Raw genomic sequence first — 25,286 nt, 5'->3', positions numbered from 1 at the left:
TGGAGTGACTGATAAAAGAATAACCTAATAAATCATTATTGGCTAGTAATTCTTTAGCTAGAATAAATGAATCAATTAGAGGGAAAGGAAGAAAATGAAGGCAGTATTTGGATAGGAGCAGATAAAGGAGAAACAGCAATCTGGGAGTGGAGTGATGATCTGAGGTGTGAAGTTAGTAGAAGCACATTAGGCTTTTCTGAGAGGAGCCCAAATGAGATAACAAAGTACCTGAATTGCTAGAGAAGGTAAACTAGTTAGCAGAATAATTTGGCATATTGTTTAATGGACTTTCCTGACTATAATCTGAAACTGTACGAAGGCAAAGAGTGTCAGAGGAGACAAAGCTTTAGAGAATGGTCCAGTACACACCTGCTTTATCATTAGCAACATTGTCAATAAGATAAACTCTTAAGTCTCACTCCAAAACTATGATTCAGATGTTTAGGTATGGAGCCTGGGACACATCTGTCTAACATTCCTCATACTCAATAATCCAATGGTCTTTGCAGAGTGGAAAAGCCCTGGGCTTGGAGCCTGAAGGTTTAGGGGTTTTTTTTCTTGGCTTGTATTTTTCAATTGGTGTGCCATCTTAGACTTTCTTCCTAGTGCAGAGGAACAAATGCACCTCAATGTACGGCCATCTTAGACTTTCCTCCTAGTGCAGAGGAACAAATGCACCTCAATGTACTTCAGTATGGTTAGAAAAATTATAAATCCTTGCAACAGGAAACATGTTAAAGGCAACTAAAGAAAAAATACTTCTCTTACTGGTTTCTGCAGTTCAAAATGCCTGAAAATCCTTCTTTAGTTAGTTATGATTTATATAAGAAATTTCTGACCTTCAAATCTCTTATTCTGCTCATTCTTTTGCATGCTGATGTACAGAAATTTTACAAAACAGGTATCAATTTGATTTTTAAGTCCTCTCAGCCCTTTTTTTTTTTTTTCTCAGCCCTTTTTAAAAAAAAAAAATAGGAAAACAGTGCTTTTAATATATTGTGATGATGTAAGGACTGATTTCCCTTAACTTATAGTAGTAGGTACTGTTAAGCAATTCCACAATTTCTTTCTGTTAGATAATCCATGTTCTCCCTCATGCAGTCTTAAAGACAGCCTCTTTACTGGCTGCCTTGCTTCAGGTGATAATGGTCTTGCTGTCTTCTGTGCAGTCTTAAAGGAAACAAAACCTTAAGAAGCATATTGGAGTCAGCTGCAAACATCCAGATAACTGCCAGATGTGCTCTGGATGGTTCTATGTGTCCTTCTTCTTGTCTTGTCCTTGGGTATAGCAATCTTCTGAGAAAGGTTTAATTACTGGAGACAGATTCTTCTCTTACTGGGAACTCATACTGGCTGAACTAATACTAGTTCTGCTCACTTCAGATATACCAGGGAGCGCAAAGAATGGCACCTCTTGTTTTCCTTTCTCAAGAATCAGTCATAGTGGTGATACTATTACTGGCCAAAGAGGCACCCTTGCTAAAATATTATCCTGGTAATCATCTTGTGACCACTCTGCTATTTCACTATTGCCCTGAGAGCTGTAAGACACATTCCTGCCCTGTTTAGAACCTGCTCTTGTATACTGGATACAGCAAGTATTGTTGCTAAGAGAATGATATGGATTGCAAAGTTTCTTGTGCTAGTCACTTACTGAAAAGTTACAAAAATCACATATAAAAAGTCATTCTAAAAAAGAAAAAAAGTCACTCTAGGGATTAAGACAGTGAGAAGAACACTCCATGATAAAGGAATTGGCTATTTAAAGTCCAGTTACAATAGCATTCTTTTTGTTGTTGTTGTTGAAAAATTGATCTCTCAGTGGGTCTGCCAAAGACTCCATTGGTCTTTTATCACTTTTGGAAATATTAAATTGCTGTTGACTCAGGAAAATTAAAGAGTTTGTTACAAAGCACATCCTTCCATTATAATGAGGTGGTCACTATGTCCACTCATGAGAACAGCTAAAGAGTCCCAGAACCACAGAGCTCCTTTGTTACCAATCCACTAATGCTGGATTTGGACTGAAGATTTGCCTGGCAGAAGATAAACTGACTCCCTTATCCTCAAGGGATATTATGAATAAAGCTTGTTACTTGTTTTTGCTCAGTAATAGTAATAGAGATTAGTAGTGATAAAAGAGAAAAATCCTTTTTCTTCTTTAATTATTTTTCCCTGTAGGATAAATAGAGATATGGATCTTATTTCTAAAGCCCAATATGCGATTTGGGTTGCTTTTCAATAAAATATCTATGAAGTATCTTCAGCATGTTCCCTATTTAATGAGATTTAGTTGTAAAACTTAATTCATATCAGATTTTCTAAATGAGAGATCACTGTCAACTTATTGTTAATTGAATTCAATAAAATCAAGGTTTCTATAATTAATGTGAACCACTTAATCTTTTAGCTCCTTAAATGAAAGTAATTTTCTAAACATAGGTGTCCTTTCATTTAATGAAATTGGAAACATTTGAGGCAAATAATGTATTGTGACTTCTTTTTCCAGTAACTCTCAATATCAAGTATGTTCACCTTTTAAAAAATCACATAATAAAAGAAAAGTGATGAAATATTAACAAATAAAAGGCCAATATTATGATATTTGGCATATCAATCCAAATTAAGTATAGTAATATTTAACAAGACATACTATACTACAAAGAATAATGGACTTCATGTCAGCACATGTAAGTTATACCCTATACTTCTTTTCAGGTACAAGACTGGGATTTCAACTTGATACTTGATGCTTTGGCTCATTGTCTAGAGATCTACTAACTGAGCCATGCCTCCAAACCCTAGTGTATACTCCTACTATCTAGGTGATACTGAATAAGTCAACATTTCTGGGCTTTGTCTATATCTAAAAGATAAAATTTTGGGGCTAGATAGAAACATTTACAACTGTATTTTACTTCCAGAAATCCCTGATTCAACATAGCAAAATGATAGCAAGATTTTTTCCCTTTGTTTTTTTTTTTACTTTGTAGAAATTAGGTATTTATAAAATTAAAATAGTATGATGAATACACAGGAACTCATGATGCAGCCCCAACAACCGTCCTTTCATTGCTGAGCATGCCCTCTGTATACTTCCATCTATCTACCTCTCTCCTGTATAATAGTTTTAAGCGCATTCTAGACATTAGACAGCCTTTATTAACATAGTCCCTCTGTCAAAAATTTTGTCATTTCAAAAATGTTATATAAGTAGAATCATAATTCAGTTTTTAATCTTTTAAGGTTGTTTTTTGTCAGCTAATATAATTCCCTGTAAATGCATAGAGATTGCCACATCTTTTTTTTCTCGCTAAATAATATGGCAGTGTAGTTTGTTTAACCATTGACCTATTGTTCAGTTTGGGGCTATTCTGAATAAAAATGCTATAAGCATTCATACAATTTTTTTCTTTCACTGAGGAGAATGCCCAAAAGTATAATAGGTGGATTTTATGGTCATTATATATTTAGTTTTATAAGATTACATATAGTTTTCCAGAGATGTTATATTGTTTTATATTTCAACCAGCAATATATATACTGTACATTTCCACCAACATTTGGTGGTATTATGTTTTCTAAATTTTTAAACTTTTTTCATAGATGTATAGGGATATGTTCTTGTAATTTTCATTTTCAACTTCCTGATGGCTAATGGCTAATGATGTTAAATATATTTCTCATATGCTTATTTCCTCTTACATTATCTCTTTGGTGAGAGTTTGCATTTTTATTCCTCCATTTTAGACATGGGGGATGGGGTTTTTTTTGTTTTGTTTCGTTTTTGTTTTTTGCTAGTAAATTGCCTGTGAATCTTCTTATAAATTTACTTAGATGCTAAGGAACAGACTGAAATAGAAAAATGTTTCCTGGTAGGGTTTTCAGCTTTTGTATTAGCGTCTCTGGGAAGACAAAGATATATAAGATAAGTACATTAGTATTGAAGTTCTAAAACCATCTGGTATTTTTAACTGGAAAGGAAAGAAGAAAACTGTAAAAGTCTTGAGATTTCTACATTGTAATACTTCAAATGTGATATTTTCATGGGCAAAGCTAACTCTGAATGATGTCCTTCAAGTTCCAGAGTCACTAAGCTGCCAGTGGGACTCTAATAAGTAAGACTTCTAACAGATTTTTCAAGAAGCTTATTCTGTTCCTTCTCCCTTATTTCTTGAGCCTCATACTATTCCAGTAAATCTGTATCTATGTCTACTCTATTACCAGTTGCAAATATTTGGTATCAACATCAGCATAGTCCTTGTGTACTTGATTTGGGTTTGGATTAAGAACAGAAGAACTGTCTTAAGAGCTCCATTTCTACAGTTTTCTGCAGGAATAAATGGCCTTAAATTCAGTATGCATCTTTAAAAAAAAAATGCACAGTGGCCAGGTGCCCATGGCTCATGCCTGTAATCCTAGCAATTCAGGAGGCTGCAATCTGAGGATCACAGTTCACACCCAGCCCAGACAGGAAAGTCCATGAGCTCCATTAAACTACAAAAAAGTTGAAAGTGGAGCTGTGGCTCAAGTAGGAGAGTTCTGTCCTTAAGCACAAAAGTTCAGCGACAGCACCCAGAACCAGATTCAAGCCTCAAGATCAGCAAAACAAAACATAATAAAACAAACCAAAAAACATAACGATGATCTAAGAACAGATAGCTTAGAAGAGAATAAACATATATATATATATATATCCCTAAATATAAATAAATGGGTTAGAATAGAATAAACATATACACATGCTTAAACTTAAACAGTTGGAAGAAAACTTGATACTTTATGTATATGTAAATATGTCCCACAAATTCTTATCTACCTGCAGTATAGCCATATATATTTTTCTGTAGTGTAATCATATTGAAGTAAGGAGGTGAGGTCTGGCCAGAGCCATATAGGCCACATGGTAGGTGGTAGGATCTGACATCTTGTCTTCATGCTGAGGGAAGGAAACACCTCTGCCCACTACCTGCCTTCCAGGTGATGAGCATTCCTGGAACCCTGGAGGCAGGGGCGGCTACTTGGCTGATAGGTTACTGAATCTGTCAGTTCAGTGTCTGAGACTGGGAATTTCCTGTGGACCTGCCACCTACTCAGACCCTATTTAGGCCCAGACCAGCACAGGCTCCAGGAAGCCATGCCACATGTATCTCAGTGATTGTGTCCTGTCTCCTGTCTCCTGTCTCATCACCAGCCATCATGGTGTCCCAATTCAACTTTCCATTGGAGCTGAGTTGGTTTGTTGGTATTGTTTTTGTTCTCTCTTTCCTCTCTAGCCTGTTTCCTAACGATGTTAAGTGTATTTAGGGTCTGCAGGCCTTTGTAACAACTGGCTGCCCACAGCCTGCTAACTTACAATAAAGACTCCAATATTCCATCTTCCAAAATGTGGCTTCTGGGATAATTTACCTTGCAATAACATATACACAAATTTATATAGTTTAATAAGAAAATATAAACATAAAAATCAGGCAAGTAGTAACAAGCAAATCATACACTATAGATCATTAGTAAACATATAAGATGATGTTCAACTTTACTAGGCAGCATAAATTTAAACAGAAAATTGACAGTTAAACATTGATCGAATAGTCAAATAAACAGCAAATAATAACGAGGGTTAATTGGTTTGGGGAAAAGGTATTGTTCAAACATATTTGCTGTCTATATATTGCTAATAGCCTTTTTCTTAGTACAGATTGGTAGTATCTCTTAAATGTTAAAATACACTCACCCTGATAATAGTGATTTTATACCTGAGGATCTGTACCATAGAAAAATAAAAGTAGATATGAATATATAAGATAGGACATTCATTTCAGTATTATGTGTAATAAAATAGAATTACATAATTAACCTAAAAGAAATGGGAATGTTTGAAACACAAGAAACAGCCATCAAGGAATTCTACAATGCCACATAGTGAAGTTTATTGCTATCTACAGCACTGACTAGGTAGCAGGTGGTAGGATGTACATGAATAAAAATAAATAATATCTAGGAACATAAGGATATAGTTTAATTGCCATGAGGGTGAGGCTGGGGAAGAGGTGTATATGCAGATATTTATGTGCTAAAAAATTAAAAGTCTAGGAAAATATACACTGCTGTGATAAAAAAAAATTCTCCAACCTGAGATGAGGGAAATTTCAGTTTATTTTATGTATTTGTGCAATGTTCTTTTTTCTTTCTTTTTGTTATCAGCCAGGTTATTAGCAAGCTTTCCATTATGACAAAATACTTGAGCAATCAACGGTAAGGAGGTTTCAGTAATTCCAGTGCAGAACATCATGGCAAAAGGTTGAGGCAGACAACTACCGAGTTCACAATAACTGGAAAGCTAAGTTGGAGGAAGGGGAAGAGGAAAGAGGGAAAAGGAGAAAGGAGGAGGAAGATGGAGGGGAGGAGGAGGAGAGTGGAGAAGAGGAGAGGGGCGAGAAGACCATATAGTTTTTCTTTTAAGGATATACCTTCAACCTTCAGTGACCTACCTTCCTTACATTAGGCTTGATTTCAAAAGCTCTATTACTTCCTAAGTGTATCACAAGCTGATGACCAAACCTTCAACACATAGCCTTTGAGGGACATTTAAAATCCAAAACTTAGCACCAAGATATAGTTCTTTGAACTGTTAATAAAGATGGCTGTTTCTTGTGTTTCAAACATTCTCATTTGTTTTAGGTTGATTATGTAATTCTATTTTATTACACATAAAACTGAAATGGATATCCTATCTTATATATTCATATCTATTTTTATTTTTCTATGGTACAGATTCCCAGATGGAAAATCACTATAAGAGCTAAACCCAGTCCATGACCAGAGTCAGAATTTGGCCAAAAAAATTGCTATAAGAAAACTTTTAATGAAATTTAAGAAAAATATTTTCCTTGCTACCATTATCAATTTTTTTGTATTTGGGATACTTATTTCACTTATTTCTCTCTGCTTATTTGACAGAAAAATATTTTGTAAATATCCTCCTTTGGATCTATTATCTCTCCAATAAACTGACTATGAGTCAGGAATTGGTAAATCAGATCCATATCTCTATGGGCAACCTTATTTCATGTTGGTAAGATTTGAAATCTTAACTGTAGCTCTTTCTGATTGTTCATTTTTGCTGTTACTGTTTTAGTGAGAGGCAGAGATGAGCCAAACTCACCTGTTCCATTCTTTCTACTAATTGAATTTTAAAAGGAAATTCTTCAGTTCAAATAAATAAATGCATGTGGATGGAATGAGATTCTGATTCAACATGTCCAATTAAATCTAAGCATTAAGGTACATTCTTAAAGAAACTTCCATAATATAACAACAGCTACAACAACAAAAACTCAGCCAGTAAAGAATGATTAGGTGAGAAATGAAATGATTATCACCATCTCTGCCTACAAAACCTCCTATAACCTGACATTAATAGTTGCTGTCTATTAAAAATTGATATTGATTGTAGAAGTATATCAAAGGTAGCACAATGAGACAAAGCATCAGGATTTGAAATATATAACTAACAAACTCAACCTCTTCAAAATAACTGTCTTATTCAATATGGAAACTGGGAATTGTTCAGCACTCAATGAATCATCTTTGGCAAGCACAATAGAATCTTAGGGACATTTCACAGCCTCTCGTTCAATTGTTAGATGTTTTCAGCTTTCACAGATAGGGGAGAAGGTAGCTTGTATAGTCATCATCTTGTAGCTAAAATTGTACAGTAAAGATATTTAGAGTTGTTGCAATAGATCTTTTTGCTTTTTTTTTTTTTTTCTTGTTTCTTTCCTCAGAGCTGTTTTGACTCCCAAAAGCCATCTGGAATTACTTAATGCTAATGTTTTTAGATCTCACTATTTACCTAGGACTCGTGTTAAACATAAATATGGGTAGCTTCCTTTTTCTTACTTCATAGCCTTGTATTTATTTAACTGTTATTTTGCAAGAAGAAATCTCATCTTAATACTCTCTGCTAGTACTATTTTCCTATGGTCAAACACATTTTTGTTTTTGCTTTTTTTTTTTTCAGGAAGCTTTAGAGCTACCCTCAGATGATTCTGAAGTGCCTGGGACTACTGCAGTGTCTGAAGTAGTTAAATATGAGTATCATGTCTTATATTCCTGCAGCTACCAAGTGCCTGTACTTTACTTTAGGGCAAGCTTTTTAGGTAAGACCATGTCTGAATCTAAAAGTAACTTCATAATATTTACATACAGGATAGAAAGAATATTTGGACAATCATTTTCACGATGAAAAAAAGTTAAAAATAAGAAAACTGTGGGTGAGGTAAGGTTTTACCAGTAAACTTTTTTATGCTTCAGAAAAGTGGATGATATCATCCTAGCCTTAAGTCTGATCTTCAGATTCTTGGCCTCCTGCCTGAAGTTGACTAAGCCCCCTGGCCCTATTTTTCTTTCTTTAAACAAGTAGAAATAGCTTAAAGCTACAATGTTTATTTACTTCTAACTTGACAGCAAAATTTAACTTACAATCTCAAGTGATCCCATCTTTGCTCCAAAGCTAATTATTGTTATAAAGAGATGCTTAACAATTAACTGAAGCTGTATTTTAAAATACGTCCTTTGGTCACCTATACAGCTCTAATGCCTTAGCTTCCTGGTATGTAGTTACTCAACTCATTCCCCTGTCAACACGGTGAAACACCCTGCCTCCTTGGAGGCCTTTGCTAATAAAGCTTATTTAACCAGCAACCACATGGCATTCTCATCCTGCAGTTCAGCAGAGACTCTCCCTTTAATGTCCATTTCCTAAACCAGGTCAGCATTGGGGCGCCCTGCTGCTCTGGCTCCAGGAGCCCCTGTTGTCCAGTTTACCCCCCTTTTATATGTGGTTTTATATATATATATATATATGTCCTTATCAGCAGCATTATGCGTTTTAAACATCTTTCCCCTTGTAATTTTTTCTGGATAGCTAAGACATCTGAATTTAGCCAATGATATTTTATTTTTAATTAAAAAGTAGCTTAAGCTGCTATGAATGTGTATTTGGTAGATTTAATCACTTGCTGCCTTATATTGTTTAATGGTCTCTAATTTTGCAGTGCTGGTGGTTTAACAAGCACTTAGGATTTAAAACACAAGAACAAATTCTCATAGACTCCCTGGTGAGGAGATTTTAATCTGAGGTGCAGTTCCTAAGAACTGACAATTTGGGGTAAATTTTCAACTTGGGACATGGGGAATTGAAGACACTGATAGTTTACAATTCACAAACTCTTACAGCAGATTTATCCTTATGGTTATTACAACCCTTTTAACACTCACTTTATTGCAATTATATTTGGTTTAGAGCTCAGAGGTTAAAGGAGATTTGTTGTCTGTGAGCTGTGCTATACTAAAAAGTAGATAAGATCCACTTTCTACATAGGATAAAGGTGGAAGGGAATGACTTTTCTTGGATCTGGTTTGCAGTGCCTGAACTTAGCACTTTCTAAGTCCAAAGTCAAATGAATGGTACAGGTAAAGGAAATAGGGTGCTACTTCTCCCATTCTGTACTTTCATATAATTAGTATTCACCATAAGCAGTTAATATACAGAGAAGAGCTTCCAGATACATAATAAGTTGTTTAGCTTGTCAGCATTAGGGAATTGGAGATGTTGAAACATGACTGCTTCTAGCTGGAAGTGGGTCTTACTGAGGCTGGTGGATGAGCTCATACATGTGCTTTGCTCTTATGTGCCAACAGCTCCCCTTACAGTACAGCACAGTAATTGTCTCTGCAAGTCCAATTACATTTTAATGACATTGGTATACTTCCTAAATTATTTCTTTGTAATGATATTCTACTCCTTACAATACATATGTTTGAGTGTACACACATATAATTAGTATTCTTGGATGATTCTGTTAATATACTTGTAGAATAACCTTCATTTATGCTTAATTTAAAAAAAAAGTCACTTATTTTATATGGAAACATTCCCTCTACTTCCAATTCTGTGCTATATTGAATGTATATTAGGAATTCCTAAATTAATTTTCGTCTAGATTTCATTTACTACTTGTTTAGTTCAGTAAAGTATCAAGATTAATTTTAATTGCAAAGGATATTGAAATGTTTTTTGGTACAGAAACATGAAAAATGCTTTCTTTTATCATCTTACAATATTTTCTCTTTTTTTATGTAATTATTTTGGGGGGGAGGGTCCGGTCATGGGGCCTGAACTCTGGGCCTCTGCGCTGTCCCTCAGCTCTTTAGCTCAAGGCTAGCGCTCTACCACTTGAGCCACAGTGCCACTTCCGGCTTTTTTCTTTTTGCTTATGTGCTGCTGAGGAATCGAACCCAGGGCCTCAGGCATACAAGGCAAGCGCTCTACCACTGAGCCACCTTCCCAGCCCTTTTCTATGTAATTTAAAATAATAAGTATTCTAAAATTCATCCTTTACTCAAGTAATAATTTTTATTTATTCTCCCCAGTTTATTTCCTTTTCCTTTGATATCTGATTTTGCTGACAGTTTGTTTGTTAAACAAATCTGTGAGAGTGGGGTGAGTGAATTCCTAATGTCTTCCTATTATTCCAGTCCAGATTTTTCTTTGGCTCATTTTAAGATAATTCCAACCTAGAAAGAGGATGACTGTAAAATTTCTTGCCCAAAGGTTTGTGTGTGTGTGTGTGTGTGCTTGCAGTTTCAAAAATGATTCACTTAGCTTTGTTTTCAACAGATATATAGAATATTTTTGCATTTGATTGATAGTGAAACTTAGTTTCTCTTTTTCACTCTGAATTTTCTTCTTACAGGCTTTTAAATAAGAAAAACAATGAGTTCCTATTTAAATAGACATTACCCCGTTTTCTGATCAACTGCTTCTTGAAATGCAAATCCATTGAATAGGGAGCTCCTCTTTTTCCTTAAGATAACCCAGTATCTTCTAAGCCAACTACTTCCCAAGACTCAGTTAACATGCCACTACCTTTGTTGTGTCACCTTATCCTATATCCTCTTATATCTCAATTGCACATTGCACTAATTCACCTATAAGAGGATGAACTAGAAGGTACAGTTGAAAGAGTAACGAAGGAAATTAATAGTGGGTATCTGTAAGGTAAGAAACCTTATTCATGGCTGTCTGTGTGATGATGCTTGCATTATATTATATTTTTATACATACATGTCTGTATATTTAATACATATTTATATAGGTTGTCTCTTGTCTTACTTTGATACCCTTATGAGTATTAGCTATGCACACACTAATAAATATGTATTAAGTGAATCCAGTAATGAAGAATTTTTATTTCCAAATATAAACCAAAGACTAAAACATCGAGATTCTGCCTGCTATGGTGATTTATGCTATTATATATGTATGTATATATATTTACTATTTAGTCTGATACTTCTTAGAGACTATAGGATAGTAAATTAAGAAAAATAGAACACCCTGAGGACTCAAAACTGGGCATCTAAACTAGCTGAGTAGCTGTTCTGCTTCTATAAACAATTTTTATTTAATCCTTGGTGGTAGATAGCCAAGTTCAGATCTCATTGTCTTTCTTGATGACTCTCATTTCCTTTACTTGAGCCCATAGGAGCTCTGCTCCCCAGTGTAGATTATGAATTTAAGACAAGAAATAAGCCCTTCTCAGTGTTATATTTCTTCCTTAACTGCTTTGGTCATTGTAGATTTGGGATAGGTGATGGGATATTGGTTAGAACCTTTTGCCTCCCAGTAGTTGCTGAGAAGTAACTGCATTCCACTGAATAATAATAAATAGCCTACAATTGAATAGTGCTTTGTAGTTCATGTACTCCATTTCCCCAAAGCACTGATAATGTCAATACAGTTTTTTTTTGTGGTCATTGTTGCTTCTGTGCTGTTTTGAAGCAAACTGTATTAAAGAATTATTTGTAACATGTCAAAGATTCCTTTCCATTCCCTATCATTCTTATCATTCCATGGGCTTTTTATGTCCTGTTTTCTCCTTGGCTTTGATCAAAGGCTGATGGCAGGTGTTAGAAATGTAAAAACATAGGCAAATATATAATGGCTTTTGACTTAACTAAAGTCTTAGGCACATTTTCCCCTTATTTCATAATTAGAGATTTCTATACTTATTCCAGCTTAAATTATAATTTATTGCTTCCCTTTTATTCTTAATATCTATTGAGAAATGGACTAAGCGGTTTTCATTTTCTAAATATTTAATTCTGTGGCTGACATACTGTTTTTGTGGGGGGGAATTAGTTTGATATATTTTTAAGTAGTTAAAAAAGGCTGCTTTTTAGTTGAAAGAAAACATTTCTTCCATTCAAAATTTAGTGTCTTATGTTGGCCCAGGATATAGGGGTATAGAATTAAAGTACACCCCAGACACTTCATGGAGAGGAGTTGTTCAAGTATAGGCTTAAAGGATGCTCATGGAGAAATTTAGTGTAAGACATGCCAAAGAATAATTCTTTCTCAAAAGCAGTATGAACCAAAGCAAGCAAAAGGCCAGTATAAATAAAAATTAATGGAAAGCTTGGAGTTCAAATGATGTAGAAGTTGTAAAGAAAAAGGTGTTTTCATGGTTTGGGACATAAGGAAGATTGTGTAGTGCATACAGGAAAAAGATAAGAAAATAGGAAAAGTGAATGTTTGAGAAAGTTGAATAATCAAAATAGAGTATCCATATGTCTTTCTGACAACTTGGAAGGAGCAATTGCAATTTTTTTTTCTGAAGAGGAGGGGAAATACTTTGTAGAAAGAACGATACATGTCAACCAGGGGGGCTGGAAAGAGCATAGCATGTTAGCAGTTTGGAATATGAGTTGCCTTATGATGAATTATGGAAGAAATGCTTTGAAAGCTGTGTGGTGGTCAACTAATGGGTGAGATAACAGAAAGTATCAGAAGCCATAAAAAATGTGAAAGAGACTGATCTGAAGTGAATTGTACCAGAACAGGGAATTTCCTAGAAATTATGACTAAGGTAAGTAAATGAAGAATGAGAATAAAGTTGAAGGAAGAAATATTTGGCATTTTTAGTTATCATTAGTATTACTAAAATTTTGAATAATCTAGAGTACATGATCTGGAAAGAACGTATGTCATATTTCCAGGAGAAAGTTATCTTCACAGTACAGTGAGAGTTAAGGTTGTTGAGCAAAAAGAAAAGGTAGATTAAAAACTGGGGCAAAACTGATTTAAATTAATTATTACAATGAGCCAAAAATAAGTTGACTGATACTTCAACTTTAAAATCTCACTGGACCATACAAAATCGTTAAGAAAAAAATTTTTACACTTACAATATGTAAACAGTTAACAAATCTACCTAAAGTCATAATAATGAACTAGAGCATGAATTTTGGTGGATTAAAGAGAGATCCTAGGTATTAAAATGGAATTTGAAGAGCAAACATTGAAAGTTATTAAGAAAAGTTATATAAATAATATAAATAAATTCAAACTGAAAGTCCAAATAACAGAGAAAATTAAATGACAATTATTTGTTAAGCCCTTCACATGTTTGAAACATTATGAGGAATTAAGGCATAGTAGGATTCTGGTTTTAAACATGAGAGGAACAGAATGCTTAAAAATTAAGCTTTGAGAAAAGATCCTTAGCGCTGTCAAGGAGAAAAGAACAATCACCTATAAAGGGAAACCAATTAGAATCACCTCAGATTTCTCAGCAGAGACAATTAAAGCAAGAAGAGCCTGGAATGATCTATGCCATGCCCTAAAGACAACTATCAACCAAGTTTACTGTACCCAGCTAAACTCTCCTTCATAACCGAATGTCAAATAAAAACCTTCCATAGCAAAGAAAAACTGAAACAATATTTCTCCACCAAACCAGCCCTACAAAAGATACTTAAAGATGTCCTACACATAGAAAACTAACAAGACCACAATAATGGCCAAGAAACCGTACCCAAACTGAGAATCCAAGAGCCATGGGAAGATCCCAGTTGCTGCAGCCCCCAAGAAGGTGGATAAAATGGCAGGAACTCCCAAATACCTCTCAATCCTATCTCTCAACATTAATGGACCTAACTCTCCAATTAAGCAGTATAGACTGTCTAGTTGGATTAAAAAGCAAGATCCTTCTATCTGCTGCCTTCAGGAGTCACACCTTGCCCATAAAAACAAACACATTTTGAAATTGGAAGGCTGGAACAAAATCTACCAAGCAAAGGGCCCCCATAAACAGGCAGAAGTTACAATCCTAATATGAGATAAAATAGACTTCAAATTAATATTAGAAGAGATAAAGAAGGTCTCTACATACTAATTAAGGCACTCCTTAAGGAGGATATTACAATTCTAAATCTCTATTCACCAAACAATGGAACACCAAAATTTATCCAAAAAACACTGCTTTCCCTCAAATCTCATGTAGATCCAAAGGCATTAATCATTGGGGACTTTAACATACCACTATCCCCACTAAATAGATCAACTCAGCAAAAACTCAACAGAGAAACTGCAGATCTAAACAACTGCATAGATCAACTAGATTTGATAGACATCTACTGAATATTTCACTCACCAGCATCAGAATACACCTTTTTCTCAGCAGCACATGGAACATTTTCCAACATAGACCACATTTTAGGTCACAAAGCATACTTGACCAAATTCAGAAACATTGAAGTTATACCTTGCATTCTCTCAGACCACAAGGGAATAAAATTAGAACTCAACAACAAAAGCCACCAAAGAAAGTCCTGTAACACATGGAGGCTGAGCAACACACTATTGAATCATGAATGGGTCATGGGAGAGATAAAAAAGGAAATTCAAATGTTCATGATATTCAACAAAAATGAACACAAAAATCACCAGCTCCTCTGGGATGCAGCAAAGGCAAGTTTATAGCTCTGAGTTCCTATATCAACAAATTGGAGAGATCTGAAACCAACAATTTTTTTTTTTTGGGTCCAGTCATGGGGTCTGATCTCTGGGCCTGGGCACTGTCCCTCAGCTCTTCAGCTCAAGGCTAGCACTCTACCACTTGAGCCACAGCACCACTTCCGGCTTTTTTTCTTTTTGCTTATGTGGTGCTGGGGAATCGAACCCAGGGCCTCATGCCTGCAAGGCAAGCGCTCTACCACTGAGCCACCTTCCCAGCCCTGAAACCAACAATTTAATGAGACATCTGAGTCTCCTTGAAAAAGAACAGCAAGATAAACCCCAATCCAGTAGATGGAAAGAAATATTTAAAATTAAATCAGAATTAAACGAATTAGAATCCAAAAAAAAAAAAATAGAAAGAATCAACAAAACAAAGAGTTAGTTCTTTGAAAAAATTAACAAAATTGACAGACCTCTAGCAAATCTTATCAGAAAAAGAAGAGAACACACCTAAATAAATAAACTCAGAGATGAGAATGGAAACATTACCACAGAAACAATCAAGATTCAGAACGTTGTCAGGGAATACTTCTCAAACCTTTATGCTAATAAGTTTGAGAACGTGGCAGAAATGGACCTTTTCCTAGCAAATATCGACATGCCAAAACTAAACCAAGATGAGGTAAACCATCTTAACAGTCCCATATCAAGCATTGAAATAAAAACAGCAATAAGAGACCACCCATCTAAGAAAAGCCCAGGACCCGATGGTTTTACAGCGAAATTCTACAAGGCCTTCAAAGCAGAGCTCACACCATTACTCCTCCAACTCTTCAATGAAATTGAAAGAGAAAGTTCATTACTGAACTCATTTTTATCCTGATCCCAAAACCAGGCAGGGACTCATCAAAGAAAGAGAACTATGTCTTTGTGAACATTGATGCAAAACTTCTCAACAAAATTTTGGCCAATCGACTTTAACAATTCATGTAAAAAATCATACACCATGATCAAACAGGATTCATTTCAGGGATGCAAAGCTGGTTCAATATATGTAAATCAATTAATGTAATTCATTACATCAACAAGAGCAAGGATAAAACCACATGGTTATCGCAATAGATACAGAAAAAGCCTTTGATAAGATCCAACACCCCCTTATGATGAAGGTTGTGGAAAAATTAGGAATCCATGGAGCATTCCTCAATACAATAAAGGCTGTATATGACAAACCTACAGCCAGCATTGTACTTGATGGTGAAAAACTAAAGCCATTTCCTCTTAACTCAGGAATGAGACAAGGATGTCCACTCTCTCCACTTCTCTTCAATCTAGTATTAGAATGCCTAGCTACAGCAATAAGACAAGATGCAAACATAAAAGGGATCCAAATAGGGAAAGATGAAGTAAAACCCTCCCTCTTTGCAGATGATATGATCTTGTATTTAAAGAATACCACAGATTCCACTCCCAAATTACTCAAGCTGATTCAAAACTTTGACAAAGTAGCAGGATATAAAATTAACCCTCAAAAATCAATGGCTTGGGCTGGGAAGGTGGCTTTGTGGTAGAGCGCTTGCCTTGCATGCATGAGGCCCTGGGTTCAATTCCTCAGCACCACATAAGCAAAAAGAAAAAAGCCAAAGTGGTGCTGTTGCTCAAGTGGCAGAGTGCTAGCCTTGAGCTGAAGAGCTGAGGGACAGCACCCAGGTCCAGAGCTCAGGCCCCACAACCGACAAAAAAAAAAAATGGCTTTTCTGTATGCCAACAATGAGAAAAGTTTGGATGAAAATGAGGAAAGCAACTCCATTCATAAAAGCCCCCCCCCAAAAAAAATTAAAATACCTAGGAATTAACCAAAGAAGTGAAGAACCTCTATGATGAAAACTTTAAAAACTGAAAAAGGAAATCAAAACAAAGCTTAGAAACTGACAAAACCTCCCATGCTCCTGGATTGGAAGGATCAACATGGTGAAAATGGCAATACTTCTGAAGGCTATCTACAAATTCAATGTGATACCTATCAATATTCCAACCTCATTCTTCAAGGAAATAGAAGAGATAATCCAAAAACTCATATGGGATAATAAAAGGTCCCAAATAGCAAAAGCAATCCTTAACAGAAAGAACAGTGCTGGAGGAATATCAATACCGAACTTCAAACTGTACTACAAAGCCACAGTAATCAAAACAGCTTGGTACTGGCACAAGAACAGACCTCAGGACCAACGGAATAGAATTGAAAACCCAAAAATGAACCTACAGACCCATAGCCATCTAATCTTTGATAAGGGAGCTAAAAAAATAGAATGGAAGAAAGACAGGCTCTTCAGTAAATGGTGCTGGCAGAATTGGTTAACTACTTGTAGAAAACTAAAACTAGGTCCTTATATGTCACCCTGCACCAGAATCAACTCCAAATGGATCAAAGACCTTGGAGTCAAAGTAGACGCTCTGAAAACACTACAGGATGAAACAGGAGAAACCCTAGGTCTCCTTGGCACAGGCGGAAATTTTCTTAATAGAGACCTAGAAACACTACAAATCAAAGAAAGGTTGGACAAATGGGATTGCATAAAGTTGCAGAGCTTCTGCAGGGCAAAGGACATAGCTAGCAAGATCAATAGAAAGCCCATGGATTGGGAGATCTTCACTAGCCATACAATGGACAAGGGTCTCATATCTAAAATATACCTGGAGCTCAAAAAATTAAATCCCCCAACAACAAATCTTCAAAGACACAACTGCCCAATAAATAAGTGGGCTAAAGACTTAAAGAGAAACTTCTCTGAAGAGAAAAGAAGGATGGCCAATAGACACATACAGAAATGCTCAACCTCTCTAGCCATGAAAGAAATGCAAATCAAAACAACATTGAGATACCACCTCACCCCAGTTAGAATGACTATAATCAAGAACTCTAATAGCAACAGATGCTGGAGGGAATGTGGACAGAATGGAGGGGATGTGGACAGAAGGGAACCTTACTGCATTGTTAGTGGGAGTGTAAACTTGTTCAACCACGTTGGAAAGTAGTATGGAGGTTCCTCAAAAGATTCTACATAGATCTCCCCTGTGACCCAGCAATCCCACTTTTGGGCATTTACCCAAATGATCACAAACAAGACCATACTAAAGCTACCAGCACAACTATATTTATTGCAGCATTATTTACCATAGCTAAGATATGGAACCAACCCAGATGCCCCTCAGTAGATGAGTGGATCAAGAAAATGTGGTATATATACACAATGGAATTCTATGCCTCCATCAGAAAGAATGACATTGCCCCATTTGTTAGGAAATGGAAAGGCTTGGAAAAAATTATATTAAGTGAAGTAAGCCAGGCCCAAAGAAACATAAGTCTATGGTTTCTCTTATTTGCAATAACTAGTATATGTCTGAGATAAGCAGAAAAGGTCAGATAAGTTGATGTTAGGTGAAATGAACCCCAAGATAATTATTCAAATGTTTTTTTTTCTTTCATGTGATTGTTTCTAACGTGTTTATAAGATGATTTCTTCGTTGCTTTGTATGTCCCTCCCCCATGGTATAACCCCTGCTCTCACTCTATTTGATGTTGGTATAATTTGTGGAGGGGAAGGGCAAAAACAAATCATTTAAATAGGGAAAAAAGTGGACCCATTCCAACAATAAGATGTACAAGTTGTTAAGTGGATAAACAAACTTTTCAACTCTGGCCAGGAGGGAGTCAGGGGTGGGGGGAGGTAGGGTGGGAGGAGGGGGATGGGAGATGGGAAGGGATGGGAAGGGGAAACAAAGGAGGAGGCAACAATGCTTGATAAGTAATGTACTCATTATCTTGCCCATGTAATTGTAACTCGTCTTTATGGTATTTTCACAATTTTTTTTAAAAAGCCTTGATAGAATAGTGCAAGGAAGGAATACTGCAAAACAAAATGTGAGAAGCTATAGAAGAATTAGCCAAAAAGCTTATTCTCACCTCTATTATTACAAAATAAACAGCACATATTTCTCTCACAAAAGCAAACTAAACACACACACAAGAATTGGGAGGTTCCGGGAAGATGGCGGAGGAGAAGCTGGAATCTGAACAAGCTCTCGCATAGAAAGCAGTTTTAGAGTTCCATGAACAGTCCTAAGCCAGAGAATCACACCAAATGTGCCATCACAGAACAGAGAGTTAGACAAGAGAGGGGAAGCCAAGACAAGGAGACACATCTGAGCACCTGCCAGCAGCCGCCGTAGTGGCGGCAGGGTCGCAGCGGCGACCGCAGCCACAGCCATACCTGAGCGCTCACACAGAGACTCCGGGACGAAGGAGCCAGACGCAGCGGGCGAGAGGATTCTACTCAACACCAGCAAGAATCGACAAGGAGCGGACATCTTCATCCTGCAGTTTGCAGACCAGAGACGACCCAGGATCCAAGACTCGGCGTGAGTAGAAGCCCGACTTCCCCACTCCTTCTCAGGGAGCAGAGGAGGGAAGGCCACCCCTCCCCCCCAGCACCGGTGATCTCCATCTTGGATACCGACAAAGCTCGGAGGAGCTGCCAGCTCCAGCTCAGGCCTTGGAATAAAACGATTCATTTAGCAGGTCACAAGAACTTAACAGCGAAGTGACCTGCCAGACTCAGCTCCATCCAGGGAAAAGTCACCTAGCTCAGGCACCAGCCATTGGAGTGGCTTTCCTCACTGGGTAAACAGAGCCAGAGGCTGCCCCTCCCTCTAGCAGCCTCCACAATCAATTGAAAAACAGAAACCCTGAGAATGGCTCCAGGGTGGGCTCTGTGAGTTTTTCACAAAATAGCCCCAGGGAAAAGCTACTGTTTGTTGAAAGGCCTCAACTCTACCAGAACCTAGCCTCATCACCCCTCTTTTGTGATTCTCAAAGCAGATCACCCTCCCATTAAACTAACCTGGGAGGGGGATCTCAAAATCTTGGGTAAAGCAGAGCATTTTTCTGCCTGTTCGAACAAACTGACTTAAGAAACCAATCAAGCCACAGGACCTCAAGCTGACCAGAGACTCCAACAAGAGGCTGGTTACAGACAAAAGGGAGATACAGGATTCTTCCCACCTCTCCCAAAAAAATAAAAAAAAAAAAAAAATCAAAGAACTTTTTTTTTTTTCTTCTTTTCTTTTTTCTTTTTTTTTTTTTTGGTACCTTATATATATATAAATTTTTTTTTCCTTTTCTAAAACTTTTATTAATCTTTAATTTTTGCCTTTTTTGAAAAAATAATTGTTTTCCGGTAACTTTTTTTTCCCTCTTATAATTTTTATTTTAGGAATACATGAATGTGCGTTTTCCTTTCTTTTCTTGTCTTCTTTCTCTTTTTCTTTCTTTCTTAATTATCTTTTTGTTTTTTGTCTAGCTCTACTGAACTTCTGATCTTTTTTTTTCTCCCTTTCTTATACATTTCACCTTTCCCTCTCTTTTGTTCTTCTGTATGTGACTTAACTCTTGTCCTGCACATCCTCAGATAAACCCATAGTTAACTAGTAGACCATATCCCCCATTGTGTACACACTTAGTCCACAAATTTATTACTCAATCCAAAACCTCTGAGACTTGAATTCCTTAATAGCAGTACTACCTCTTTATACCTATATAATATTTTAAGCATTTTTTTAAGTTTTCACATCTCCTCTATCTCCCTCCTGTTTTCTCAATATATTCACATTCCTCTCTAAATAGACAGTCTTTCAATCTCCATAACTATATTAATTTTTACGTTTCTTTTTTTTTTCTGGTCTCTTTTCATTTCCCTTTCCCTTTCTGCTTTTTCTCTCTCTCTCTACTTGCATCCTACCCAACCTATTTCCTGCATTGAGATTAGGACATAGTTAACTCTCCCTGTGCCTCCCCACACCAATCTATTCCTATTTTTTACCCACATCTCTCCCTAACCCTAAAAATTTCTGGTTTTCCAAATTCTTCTCTGCGGTTCGAAGCCATTAACATATAGTTGTTTGATGTTGAATAGATGTATCTGTTGAACTAGATTGTATCTGTAGACTATTGACTGTATAAATGCAAACTTTGGTTGATGGTTGCCTTAAGATAGTGTTCTAGCACAAAACAGGTGCTATTTTCATCTCAAATGGCCAGAGTAAGCCGGAAAAACACAAGAAAAATGGCAAATCCGGGTATCTCAATTCCCAATCTTGATAATCAGGGGTCAGATCAGATAATGAACAATCCAGAGGAGAGTTCCCATATAGCTCTACGAACACTGGTGGCAAACATGATAAATGAGAAGTTTGACAACTTACAAAGGACTCTGTATGAGTGTGATAGGGAGAGAGAGGAGGCATCCCAAAAGTTTATACAGGAATATCATAAGTGTGAGGAAGCTACTCAAAAACTGATACAGGATTTGCGTGAACAACTTGAGAATACTCAAAGAGAAAGGGAGGAATGGCATGAGCAGGCTGAGAACACTCAAAGAGAACTGCAGGAATCCCTCGAACTGGAGGAAAGAGAACTGCAGGAATCTCACAAACTGGAGGAAGCTAATCAAAGAGTAATTCAGGAATTGAGAGACCAGGTAGAGAATACACAAAGATCACTAAAGGCATTCATGGAATCCATTGACAAAGAGCTGAAGGAAGTCAGGGAGACCACAAAGGGAATGCTGAATGGAACCCAACAGAAGGAATGGGAGTCCAAAGAAACCATAACCAATCAACTAAGTGATTTGAGAACAAACACTGAACACCAAATTAAGGAAGTAAAGAAATTCATACAAGACCTAAAACAGAGCTTCAACAAAGAACTTGAAGCCATCAAAGCTGACCAATTAGAAGGAAAAGAGATAAAAAACAAAGTAGAGAGTCTTGACAGCAGGTTAGACCATGCAGAAGATCGAATCTCAGGGATTGAAGACAGCCTAGATATTATAGAGAAAGAACATACAACCATCCAAGACAAGTCCAAGAAATATGATAGATCTATCCAACACCTGGAAGACACCATCAGAAGGCCTAATCTAAGGATAATGGGTGTAGAGGAGCACCTAGAAACAGAAGTTAATGGTCTAGGAAATTTGTTTAACAGGATCCTAGCAGAGAACTTCCCAAACATACAAAAAGATAGGCCTATTCAGATACAAGAAGCTTTTAGAACCCCAAACAGACCAGACCAGAATAGGACATCCCACCATCACATTATAATCCACACAGGATCAACTCAGAACAAGGAAAAGATCCTTAAAGCTGTCAAGGAGAAAAGGGTAATTACCTATAAAGGGAAACCAATTAGAATCACCTCAGATTTCTCAGCAGAGACAATCAAAGCAAGAAGAGCCTGGAATGATGTATGCCATGCCCTAAAAACAAACAACTATCAACCAAGAATACTGTACCCAGCTAAACTCTCCTTCATAACTGAAGGCCAAATAAAAACCTTCCATAGCAAAGAAAAATTGAAACAATACATCTCCACCAAACCAGCCCTACAAAAGAGTCTTAAAGATGTCCTACACATAGAAAACCAACAAGACCGCAACAAAGGCCAAGAAACTGTACCCAAACTGAGAATCCAAGAACCATAGGAAGAACCCAGTTTTCACAGCCCCCAAGAAGGTGGATAACATGGCAGGAACTCCCAAATACCTCTCAGTCCTATCTCTTAACGTTAACGGACTGAACTCTCCAATTAAGCGACATAGACTGTCTAGTTGGATTAAAAAACAAGACCCTTCTATCTGCTGCCTGCAGGAGTCACATCTTGCCCGTAAAAACAAACACATTTTCAATGTTAAAGGTTGGAACAAAATCTACCAAGCAAACGGACCCCATAAACAGGCGGGAGTTGCAATCCTAATATCAGATAAAATAGACTTCAAATTAAAATTCGTGAGAAGAGATAAAGAAGGTCGCTACATACTAATTAAAGGATCTCTCCTTCAGGAGGATATTACAATTCTAAATATCTATTTGCCAAACAATGGAGCACCCAAATTTATCAAAGAAACCCTACTTTCCCTCAAATCCCATGTAGATCCAAAGACGTTAATTGTTGGGGATTTTAACACACCACTCTCCCCACTAGATAGATCAACTGGGCAAAAACTCAACAGAGAAACCGCAGATCTAAACAGTTGCATAGATCAACAAGACTTAACAGACATCTACCGAACATTTCACCCAGCAGCCTCAGAATACACATTTTTCTCAGCAGCACATGGAACGTTTTCTAAAATAGACCACATTTTAGGCCACAAAGCAAACTTGTCTAAATTCAGAAACATTGAAGTTATACCTTGCATTCTCTCTGACCACAAGGGAATAAAATTAGAACTCAACACCAAAAGCCACCAAAGAAAGTCCGGTATCACATGGAGGCTGAACAACACAATGCTGAATCAAGAGTGGGTCATGGAACAGATTAGAAAGGAAATTCAAATATTCATGCTATTCAACAAAAATGAACACACAAATTACCAGCTCCTCTGGGACACAGCAAAGGCAGTACTCAGAGGCAAATTTATAGCTCTGAGCTCCTACATCAACAAATTGGAGAGATCTGAAACTAGCAATTTAATGACACATCTAAATCTCCTTGAAAAAGAGCAGCAAGATAAACCCCAATCCAGTAGACGGAAAGAAATAATCAAAATTAAATCAGAATTAAATGAATTAGAATCCAAAAAAACTATAGAAAGAATCAACAAAACAAAGAGTTGGTAGACCCTTAGCAAATCTTATCAGAAAAAGAAGAGAACACACCCAAATTAATAAACTCAGAGATGAGAATGGAAACATCACCACGGAAACAACCAAGATTCAGAACATTATAAGGGAATACTTCTCAAAACTTTATGCTAATAAGTTTGAGAACTTGACAGAAATGGACCTTTTCCTAGCAAATATTGACATGCCAAAACTAAACCAAGATGAGTTAAACCAGCTTAACAGGCCCATATCAAGCATTGAAATAGAAACAGTAATAAGAGACCTCCCAGCTAAGAAAAGTCCAGGACCAGATGGTTTTACAGTGGAATTTTACAAGGCCTTCAAAGCAGAGCTCACACCAATTCTCCTCCAACTCTTGAATGAAATTGAAAGAGAAAGCTCACTACCGAACACATTCTATGAAGCCATCATAACCCTCATCCCAAAACCAGGCAGGGACTCATCAAAGAAAGAGAACTATAGACCCATTTCTTTGATGAACATTGATGCAAAACTTCTCAACAAAATTTTGGCCAATCGACTTCAACAATTCATCCAAAAAATCATACACCACGATCAAAGAGGATTCATTTCAGGGATGAAAAGCTGGTTCAATATACGCAAATCAATTAATATTATTCATCACATCAACAGGAGCAAGTATAAGAACCACATGGTTATCTCAATAGATGCAGAAAAAGCATTCGACAAGATCCAACACCCCTTTATGATGAAGGTTTTGGAAAAATTAGGAATCCATGGAACATTCCTCAATACAATAAAGGCTGTATATGACAAACCTACAGCCAGCATTATACTCAATGGTGAAAAACTAAAGCCATTTCCTCTTAACTCAGGAACAGGACAAGGATGCCCACTCTCGCCACTTCTCTTCAATCTAGTATTAGAATGCCTAGCTACAGCAATAAGACAAGATGCAGACATAAAGGGGATCCAAATAGGGAAAGAAGAAATAAAACTCTCCCTCTTTGCAGATGACATGATCTTGTATTTAAAGAATCCCATAGACTCCACTCCCAAATTACTCGAGCTGATTCAAAACTTTGGCAAAATAGCAGGTTATAAAATTAACCCCCAAAAATCAATGGCTTTTCTGTATGCCAACAATGAGAAAAGTGTGGCTGAAATTACGAAAGCAACTCCATTTGTAATAGCCCCACAAAAAATAAAATACCTAGGAATTAACTAAAGAAGTGAAGGACCTCTATGATGAAAACTTTAAAATCTTAAAAAAGGAAATCAACACAGAACTTAAAAAATGTCAAAACCTCCCATGCTCCTGGATTGGAAAGATTAACATTGTGAAAATGGCAATACTTCCCAAGGCTATCAACAAATTCAACGCAATACCTATCAAAATTCCACCCTCATTCTTCAAGGAAATAGAAGAGGCAATCCAAAAATTCATATGGAACAATAAAAGACCCCGAATAGCAAATACACTCCTCAATGGAAAGAACACGGCTGGAGGAATATCAATACCAAACTTCAAACTCTACTATAAAGCCATAGTAATCAAAACAGCTTGGTATTGGCATAAGAACAGACCTCAGGACCAATGGAATAGAATTGAAAACCCAGAAATGAACCTACAGACCTATAGCCATCTAATCTTCGATAAGGGAGCTAAAACAATAGAATGGAAGAAAGACAGCCTCTTCAGTAAGTGGTGCTGGCAAAATTGGTTAACTACTTGTAGAAAACTAAAGCTAGATCCTTATATATCACCCTGCACCAGAATCAACTCCAAATGGATCAAAGACCTTGAACTCAAAGCAGACACTCTGAAAACATT

At 36.7% G+C, this 25,286-nt stretch overlaps 1 protein-coding gene across 1 annotated transcript in view; it reads left to right on the top strand.

The window, feature by feature from the left end:
• Atg10 (autophagy related 10) overlaps positions 1-25,286 on the top strand; it is a 295,549-nt gene that overhangs the window by 178,422 nt on the left and 91,841 nt on the right. Inside the window, exon 4 of the mRNA XM_042690885.1 lies at positions 8,024-8,162. Within this exon, the coding sequence (XP_042546819.1) occupies positions 8,024-8,162 (139 nt within the window). The remainder of the gene's footprint in view (positions 1-8,023; positions 8,163-25,286) is intronic.

Source organism: Dipodomys spectabilis, unplaced genomic scaffold, assembly GCF_019054845.1.
Source record: "Dipodomys spectabilis isolate Male_0828 unplaced genomic scaffold, ASM1905484v1 ptg000140l, whole genome shotgun sequence".
Classification (NCBI taxonomy): domain Eukaryota; kingdom Metazoa; phylum Chordata; class Mammalia; order Rodentia; family Heteromyidae; genus Dipodomys; species Dipodomys spectabilis.
The sequence above is the reverse complement of the archived record's forward strand: the minus strand, read 5'-3'. Positions and strand labels throughout refer to the sequence as shown.